Source organism: Chinchilla lanigera, unplaced genomic scaffold (genome assembly GCF_000276665.1).
Source record: "Chinchilla lanigera isolate Chin_1 unplaced genomic scaffold, ChiLan1.0 scaffold00029, whole genome shotgun sequence".
Classification (NCBI taxonomy): Eukaryota; Metazoa; Chordata; class Mammalia; order Rodentia; family Chinchillidae; genus Chinchilla; species Chinchilla lanigera.
In genome coordinates this window covers 19279006-19288383 of record NW_004955430.1, presented here as the reverse complement: position 1 = coordinate 19288383, position 9378 = coordinate 19279006, and the positions used below count along the sequence as shown (strand labels likewise).

The 9378-nt window shown below is 51.4% G+C and overlaps 1 protein-coding gene across 1 annotated transcript; it reads left to right on the top strand.

The window, feature by feature from the left end:
* The first annotated feature begins 1323 nt into the window (after positions 1–1323).
* Eomes (eomesodermin) lies at positions 1324–7924 on the top strand. The gene is made up of 6 exons (XM_005387507.2): positions 1324–2400; positions 3498–3652; positions 4219–4340; positions 4773–4931; positions 5016–5077; positions 6044–7924. Exons 1-6 carry the CDS (start codon positions 1517–1519, stop codon positions 6780–6782), a joined length of 2121 nt encoding a protein of 706 aa, XP_005387564.1. The 5' UTR covers positions 1324–1516; the 3' UTR covers positions 6783–7924.
* The last annotated feature ends 1454 nt before the right edge of the window (positions 7925–9378 follow it).

Sequence of the window (9378 nt, the reverse complement as noted above, 5' to 3'; positions counted from 1 at the left end):
GATTACTGGCGGCGTCCGTAATTGCTGATTAACAGCAAATATTCAAGCTACTCCTCCACTGCAAGGAAACGTGCCCCACCCCTTCTGTAATAATAAAACAATAAAAGAGGACCGCGCGGTTCTTGACTCTGCGGAAAAGCAGGGAAGAAGCAGGCAGCTGGGGCAAAGGAGCTTAATTCAATATCAAACTGATTATTTCACTAATTATTCTACCTTCTGTGTTGTGCTGGAGGAAAAGGTCAGGGAATCTCAGCCTCACGGCTGCTAGAGAACCTTTGTTTCTTGGTATCAAGCTCCACTGAAGGTGGTGTTGGAGGTGGGGAAGTAGGAAACACCCAGGATTGAAGAAAACGGAGTAGCGTGGATTTTCAATCGTGTGCAGTAAGAGTGACTGCCTCCAGAACGCAGGGCTGCAGGCGAGGGTGTGAGGGTAAACGGCTGGCTCGCTTAGTTTCGCTCTTCTTTGGTCCCCAGTGCCCCACCCTACTCGGGCTTCCGATTGAGAGGCTGAGCGCTTAGGTCTTCGAGGATGGTGCCGTGCGCTCGCGGTCCCGGAATCACAAAAGCTGAGCGCGAGGCTGCTCTCCACATACCCTTCCCACTGGGTAAAAAATGGGACCCAACAAAAAGAGCTTCCTGGGCACTCAGGACACAGGAGGAAGGTGTGCCTTTGAAATTACAGCTTCTGGCAGGAAAGACTTTTTCTTGAGTCTCTCCCAACCCGCCCCATTTCTACAGCCTCTGGACACGTGCCTCCCCTGCAAGCAGTTACAGAGACTTTCTCCCTGCGATACCTGCTCCTGCATTGCCCACGCGCAGCGCTGGGATATCTCTTGTGCCAAGGGGGACCCCGCAAGACAGCCCTCAAACCCTGTGCCCCTAAACTCCAAGACTCATTCTCACAGCGGGACAGTCTTTTTAAAAAGAAAAAAAGAAAAAAAACAGGCTAAAGAAAAAGAGAGTCGCAGGCGACTTGATCCAATTAGTAAATGCCTAATTGAATTAGTGTCACCTCCATCAGCCAATAGGAGGACCCTCGAGCTGTGGGATTTTTTAAACCCCTCCCCGGCCGCACGTATATAAAGCAGCCAGTGACAGCCCACAAGTTTCCAAGCTTTCAACTGGACGGATGGTTTGGGGATAGGTATAGGGCAGAAAGGCGCGGGCTGGTGGGTGGATGGAACAAGGATCTTAAATCCTCTTTTGCCTGGTTGTGAGTGTGGGAGTCCAGACGTACAAGAGAGACGGACAAGGAAAGGCGCAGTGTTTCTCGGTCAGCTTCCACTTCCTGCCTAAAACACTCAGCGAGCTCTCCTCGCGAAAGGACGCTGGCTTCAGGGTGCGCGAGTGCGCGCTGTGGCTGCCCGCGAGCCCGCAGGTGGGTAGCCTGGGCGCGGGAGGAAGGGGAAGTTACCTTCCCCTCGGAAGAGGGCGCTGGCTCCCCCATCCTGCCTGTATAATAAGAAGGCCACGGGAGGAGAGGAAGCAGCCAGCTGTCGTCTGAGCTTTGCAAAGCATGCAGTTAGGGGAACAACTCTTGGTGAGCTCTGTGAACCTGCCCGGCGCGCACTTCTACCCGCTGGAGAGTGCGCGAGGCGGCGGCGGCGGCGGGAGCGCCACCCACCTCCCCGGCGCTGACCCCTCGCCGCAGAGGCTGGACTTAGACAAAGCGCCCAAGAAGTTCTCGGGCGGTCTCTCGTGCGAGGCGGGGAACGGGGAGCCCACAGCAGCTGGAGCGGGGGCTCCCGCGGCCATGCTGAGTGACGCCGACGCCGGGGACACCTTCACCAGCGCCGCGGTGGTGGCCAAGCCAGGGCCCCCGGACGGCCGCAAGGGCTCCCCCTGCGGGGAGGAGGAGCTGCCCTCCGCCGCTGCCGCCGCCGCCGCCGCCGCCGCCGCTGCCGCGGCCACCGCGCGCTACTCCATGGACAGCCTGAACTCCGAGCGCTACTACCTGCAGTCCCCCGCGCCCCAGGGCTCCGAGCTGGCTGCGCCCTGCTCGCTCTTCCCGTACCAGGCAGCGGCCGGGGCGCCCCACGGATCTGTTTACCCGGCTCCCAACGGCACGCGTTACCCCTACGGCTCCATGCTGCCCCCCGGTGGATTCCCCGCAGCCGTGTGCCCACCCGGGAGGGCGCAGTTTGGCCCAGGAGCCGGCGCGCCCAGTAGTGCGGGAGGCAGCGGGGGCGGGGGCGGCGGCCCCGGCGCCTATCAGTACAGCCAGGGGCCCCCGCTCTACGGGCCGTATCCCGGAACCGCAGCGGCTGGATCTTGCGGAGGACTGGGGGGCATGGGGGTTCCCGGATCCGGCTTCCGCGCCCACGTCTACCTGTGCAACCGGCCTCTGTGGCTCAAATTCCACCGTCACCAAACTGAGATGATCATTACGAAGCAGGGCAGGTGAGAGCAGCCTGGAGGGGTCCCAGGGTGAAGGGATAAAAGGAGAATGCGTGGTCCCGGGGGAAGCAGGGGACGAGGGAACTGTGCCCATTCGTTCATCGCTCCGCTTGAGGTGTTTTACCCCGCAATAAGGCAGACACCAGTGCTCCAGTGCGTGCTACCCTCCGTCCGCGCACCGGCGGCTTAGACTACACTCTTCCCTCCGCCCTCGTCGTCCACACCTGGACTGACAAGGAGGAGGCGGAAATGGAAATTTGGGCTTGTGTACAAAGCTGGCTTCACAAGATCTGTCGGCTTCTGGCGGATGTGCTGAGATAGGCTGGTCCCTACCGGCAGGCGAGGAGCCGCGGACGGAGAAGAGCGCTCGAGCTGGCTGCTGCCGAGCGCGGTGAATGGGCTCCTGGAGCTCGAGGCGCCAGGGTCTCCACAGGGCGCCTGTGGGAGACGTTTGCTGGGGCTGGAGTGCCGGCCAGGGAAGGCTAGCGGTTAGGCAGGACCTAAAGCCAGATCTGACTCGGTTTAGAGCGCAAAGAAGTTCTGACACATCTCCAACTAATAACTGGCTTTTTTGCTGTTTTGTTGTCGTGAGTTTTTTGTTTGTTTTTGTCTTTGTTTTTGTTTTTTCAGAGAAAAGTGAAAGTGGGTGCTGGGAGAGAGATACTTAGAGACGTTTAGCCTAAAACTATATAATATATATCTATATCCATATCCATACACTACACATACGCGCGTGCGCAATGTTCTAGGGCACTTGTGCATTTAAAAATTCATAATTGTTAGCATCCTGAGAGGAAATTTAATAAGCATGTAAAAGTGCTGAGAAGTTCAGTCAGGAGAGGTCTCAGAAGCACGTGCAGTAAGGAAATACGTACTGCTTTGGAGGCAAATCACTTTGGAAAAGAGGCAGCTAGCCCGAGAGTTGCCAATTCAGAAATATTATCATAGTTCCGGGCCACTCTACCGGTTCTGTGTTCGTGGCAGACCTATAGTACCCCGTTCTGACCCTCCTCAAGTGCCGGGGGAACCGCGGCGAGTCCGGGTGCATTTTCGAGCGTCCCGATTTAAATGACTTATCCTGCTTCTGTTCCTTTGCACAGGCGCATGTTTCCTTTCTTGAGCTTCAACATAAACGGACTCAATCCCACCGCCCACTACAACGTGTTCGTAGAGGTGGTTCTGGCCGACCCAAACCACTGGCGCTTCCAGGGGGGCAAGTGGGTGACCTGCGGCAAAGCCGACAATAATATGCAGGGTGAGGAGAAAGCAGGCCAGGGCTGGGAGGAAATCGGAACCCTGGCCTCAGACAACTCCTACTGAAGTCTAGCTTTCCCCCTCTCCCCCAACCCTCTTTATTTGGGATCCAGAGGTGTTAGTATGAGTTTGTTGACTGAGAATTACAATGTCATACTTCTTGCCTGCTGTTATACATGTATATAAAACCTTTGGCTATAGCCCTGCCCCACCCCCCCGCTCCTACATTTGAGAAACTCATAGTTATGGAAGCCTCTGGGCAGAACTACTCCTGGCATTCTAGTGTCCCCTTGGGAAAGCCTCTGCCAAGGTCGGGTTCACCCATCAAAGTCAGACCACCTTCCATTAGATGCCCTTCCAGCTGGAGAGAGCCCCCATCAGTCTTCAAGGTCCATCTCCTGATGGCTATTTTGAGACAATTAAGACCAAGGAGGGCTGGTGAGGGTATCAGTGGAGTCCTGCTGTTCTCTGGCCCAGGGGGACCGTGCTGTGTATTCCCTCCCCTACCTCCGTTTGTAGACAGCCCTACATGCTGGGGTTTTGTGTTTTGTTTCATTTTTCTCTTAGGCAACAAAATGTATGTCCACCCAGAGTCTCCTAATACTGGTTCCCATTGGATGAGACAGGAGATTTCCTTTGGGAAATTAAAACTCACCAATAACAAAGGCGCAAATAACAACAACACCCAGGTAGAGTGACAGAGGAGGAGGAGGGGGGTGTCTTCTGGCTACTGGTACCTTTTCTGAGAAGAGTCCATACTCTACTGTGTTTATCATATTTACACTCGTGACCTGTTTGCTCACCTATTTCTAATCTTGCTTTGGAACTCTTCTTATTTGTACTTCCTTACTGGATTTCAGTTGCACTGAGTTGACTCTTAGGAAGAGAAATATTGAAACCTTTTAGGGACTTAGGAAAGAGTGTTTATCATAGTTATATGAAGCTATGCTTTAAATTTCAAGAGTAGCAATGCTAAGATCGTAAGATCATATAGATGAATATTTAAAAAAGAAAACTATTGATAGGGAGCAGGCAGAAGTCCCATCCCCAAATATACCATCTGTGTGTTGAGCCTCTAAGGGACTTTTTAGATTCGGCAACTCTTTCTCTATCATTTTCAGATGATAGTCTTACAGTCTTTACACAAATACCAACCACGGCTGCACATTGTTGAGGTTACAGAGGATGGTGTGGAAGACTTGAACGAGCCCTCGAAGACCCAGACCTTTACCTTCTCAGAGACACAGTTCATCGCAGTGACTGCCTACCAAAACACAGACGTGAGTGCCCCAGATTCTCAGGAATCTCTCCAGCCAGGTCTAGTGTGATGAAGCACTCAACAACTACTTCTCTGCTCTTTTTAGATAACTCAGCTGAAGATTGATCATAACCCCTTTGCAAAAGGCTTCAGGGACAACTATGATTCGTAAGTACAACCTTCACTCACACCCGCCCGGTCATCTGTGAGCAGGACACGCATCATCACTTTTCTGAGGACAGACTTTACAGTCAGCTTTCAATGCATGGAGTTTTCTCTATTTTTATTTTTGCCTTAATAAAATAAAGGCAATATCCTCCTCTAATCTTGCTTTAGAATTTTCACAGAAGTTTTTTTTTTTAATCCTGAAGAAATTAAAGTCTTAAAGTTGAATAATGTTTTTTAAAAAAATTAGGGATTTGAACAGTTATTTATTTATTTATTTATTTACTTATTTGGTGTTACTGGGGATTGAACCCAGGGCCTCCCCAGTGAGCTACATCCCAGCATTCTTTGAGACACAGTCTCACTAAAGTCACTGGCTGAGGTGCCCAGACTGAGCTCAAACCTGACATCCTCCTGCTTCAGCAGCCCAGTGCCGGGATTACAGGCATGCTAGAGTCTTTGAATTTTAAGAATCTGTTTATATAGTTTCCTTTCTCATTTCATCCAACATTTTATCCTCACAAAAACAGGTGGTATTACTTCCCCTCCTCCCTTTTTACATAAGAAAACCTGAAAATGGAGGGTGTATTTTTCACAGCATCCAATAGGGAGACCCTACCCTGTAGAATCTGGATTTTCTAGTACCGCAGCCAGCATTCTTTCCATCACATTGAGGAGGGAGGGTTGCTCTGAGTTCTTCATGTTTTAGGATGTGCAGACGTAGATTTGCAAAACTTTAAATACATAATGCCTGGGAAGCAACTTTTCCTTAAGTGGTGGGAAGTTGTCCCCAATAAGGCAAGAGTCCAGCTATAAGTGGCCGGGCATCTTCTGCTGCCATTCCTTCCGTCCACCAGCGTTCTCCATACCGACACCCAACTGCACGAGCCCTTTGCATTTCTGGGAGGTGGTTTGTTTGGGGACAACATTAGGGTTTTTTTTTTTTAAGTGTTTCTCTTTATATTGTAGCATGTACACCGCTTCAGAAAATGACAGGTTAACTCCATCTCCCACGGATTCTCCTAGATCCCATCAGATTGTCCCTGGAGGTCGGTACGGCGTTCAGTCCTTCTTCCCGGAGCCCTTTGTCAACACTTTACCTCAAGCCCGATATTATAATGGCGAGAGAACCGTGCCACAGACCAACGGCCTCCTTTCACCCCAACAGAGCGAAGAGGTGGCCAACCCTCCCCAGAGGTGGCTTGTCACGCCCGTCCAGCAACCAGGGACCAACAAACTAGACATCGGCTCCTATGAATCTGAATATACTTCCAGTACCTTGCTCCCATATGGTATTAAATCCTTGCCCCTCCAGACGTCCCATGCCCTGGGGTATTACCCCGACCCAACCTTCCCTGCAATGGCAGGGTGGGGAGGTCGAGGTTCGTATCAGAGGAAGATGGCAGCTGGACTACCATGGACCTCCAGAACCAGCCCTCCTGTGTTCTCTGAAGATCAGCTTTCCAAGGAGAAAGTCAAAGAGGAAATCGGCTCTTCTTGGATAGAAACACCCCCTTCCATCAAGTCTCTAGATTCCAATGATTCGGGGGTATATACCAGTGCTTGTAAGCGAAGGCGGCTATCTCCTAGCACCTCCAGTAATGAAAATTCTCCCTCCATAAAGTGTGAGGACATTAATGCTGAAGAGTACAGCAAAGACACCTCAAAAGGCATGGGGGGATATTACGCCTTTTACACAACTCCCTAAAGAGTCGTTTAAACCTTGTAAGCATTAGCTCTTTGCAAATGGACTTGGTGGTGTTCTTGTTGTCTTCTCTGCCTAGGTTGCCAAAAAGACGTTTGCCTTCCACCTTGATGCATCCCGTTTTGTGCAATTCTCTAAAAGAAGGTGCCAAAGCTTTTTGATTGCTGCAGGTAACTGAAACAAACCTAGCATTTTTTCCTTTTAAAAATAAAGTTAATGGAGGACTTTAGGAAGTGTTTTTAAAGCTCGAGGGCTAGTCAACATTCTAGATTTATTTACTGGAGACACTAACTGTTCAGCGATGCAGGCTGTGAGGACTGGGTGCCCAACTCTAGCAAATGAGCTAAGGTCTTTGGCTCTCGGTTTCTACTTGTAAATCTTTAAGCAAGTAAAAGCCCTGAGTGTTAGTGTGGTTTGCTTCTAGAAAAGAGGGGCTGGGCTTTAGGCTTCAGCAGGCAGCTTTTTGCTATTAACCTTCTGCCAGGGGCAAAAGATGTTAGGCCTGGGAGTCAAGCAAGACTTTTGTCAAAGTGCTGGTTTTACCTGACTCTCGATTCCTCGCAGGCTTTGGGAACAAGCCGTGTCTGCCCTAGTCCAAGATTGCCTCCCTTGGGACATGCTAGGCCTCTGCTGTGTGCTGAGGTAGCCAGTGGGACTCAGGAGAGAGTGAGGAAGGAAGTCACCAAAAAAAAAAAAAAAAAAAAAAAAAAAGAAAGAAAAGAAAACAAAAACAAAACAAAAAACCCTGTACAGTTGTGTGTGTTTAGATACACTGTAGAATAATGTGGAATATATTGTACAAATAGGCTACATAGGTGTCTCAGACAATGTAAAATTGGTGCTTTGGCTTTGTAAAGAATTTGCAAATCATCTAAACAACAGCTGCAGGGGCAAGGGGAGAATTTCATCATCCCCATATTTGGGAATATTCTTGATAGTTAAGAATGTATGCAGCTACTCTGTACTGACTTGAACCGTGTTTGAGGAAAACTCCTATTATCCTGTTCCTTGGCCTTCCCTACTCCACCCCTTGGTAATATGAAAAAGAAACAGTCTGATGCCACAGCTCCCGTAGGCTTTTTAGAGATGTTGGGTTTTTATGTACAGTCTTAGTCATTTTTAATAAATGTGGTTCAATAAGGGAATGGTCATAGCTCTGTCTTCTGTGCTATGGGGTTTGTTCTTTGTTTGAAAAAGCTCATTTTGCGTCTTCCTCCACCTTTTTCCAGAGTGAACACTAGCTCAGGCCCTCTACCCTCACGGAAGGAACTCTTTTAACTGGATACTGTAGTGGGAGTGGGGTGTGCTTTTGTTTATCTTTTTCTCCAAGATGAATGGGACCATTTCCTTGCCCCGAAGTCTGGACAATGGGTGTTGGCTGGGGCCAGGAGTGTTTGCAGCCCAGACATAAGACTGCCGGCTTCGGGCTTAATCCAAGCTTCCAAAACCTCCGTCCCTGTGCTTAGTTCCCTGGTTGGTTTCCTAGCTTTACTTGGAACCACCAATTTCTGGGCGCAGGTAAGCTCCCTGTGAACCCCCGCGGTCTTTTGAGCGCCTACGAGTTCCGGGTCCCTGGGTTGCCGCGAGTCACAAAAGCCGCCCACAACGAGGCTTTTGCTCCCACCCACGGCTCTTTCGGAACCGGCTCTTGCGGGCTGCCCTTCTCTGTAGCTGCTGGCTGGCGTCCTTTGCCGCCAGCTGGATTTTGCGGGAGACTCTGGTGCTGTGGCTCAGGTTGGCGGTGGGCACGGCACTCACAAAGGAGAATTCGGTTGTGCCTCGTACCCCCGCTTTGCACAAAGCTGTGGACAGCAGTTCCCCGGGCTTGGCTCACTTAGCTGGACACATTCCCCGGAAGGACCGAAGACCCATCCCCTGCTGAACCCTGGGCGTGCCGAAAAGTTAAACCAAGGAGTGGGGCGGAGAGCCCTTTGTCCCCCGCCAGACACCCCGCCAGGCTTATCTGCAGACGGCTTCGAGCCCAGCTTGCAAACCTTTCCAGCCGCTCTCACCCTGGGGTAAAGGTCTGGCTGGGAGGGTCATTTTGCTAACTGCTTGGCGCGGAAATGCAGCTGCTAAGAGGATTAGCTGCTGGGAGGCGAGCGATCAGCCGGGACCTCCTCCCCTTCTGCGCCCAATTAAGGCTGCCGGGAGTTTGTACCTGGACCGTCGCGTCTCCCATCCCCTCCGTCCTTCTAGGGCTCAGTCCCTTCCTGCGCCCCAGCGACCTGGTGGGGCGCAAACTCCGAGTTCTGCCTTCACCACAGCGCCTGCCCAAAACTCTTTGGCAAGGTCGCCCCGGAATTTTACCGGGGAGCCGAGGGCGAACACCTTGAAGATCTGCTTTTTAATATACATTCGCCGTGGATGAGAGAGTGCAACTCGGACGCACACACCTAATCTGCCCTGCCCCCTTCCCGCATCGGCACCAGCCGCGGCCAGTGGGGAGATGCGATGGAATGCGCGCCTATTTCTGCCCTTTAGAAAGTCCCCAAACCCAAAGCGCAGCAGGGAGAGAGCAGACTCTGCCCCTAGTCTATTTCAAGTCCTGTATATTTTTGCACCGTACAGTATAAAGAACCTGAGACTTGTGAAAAGT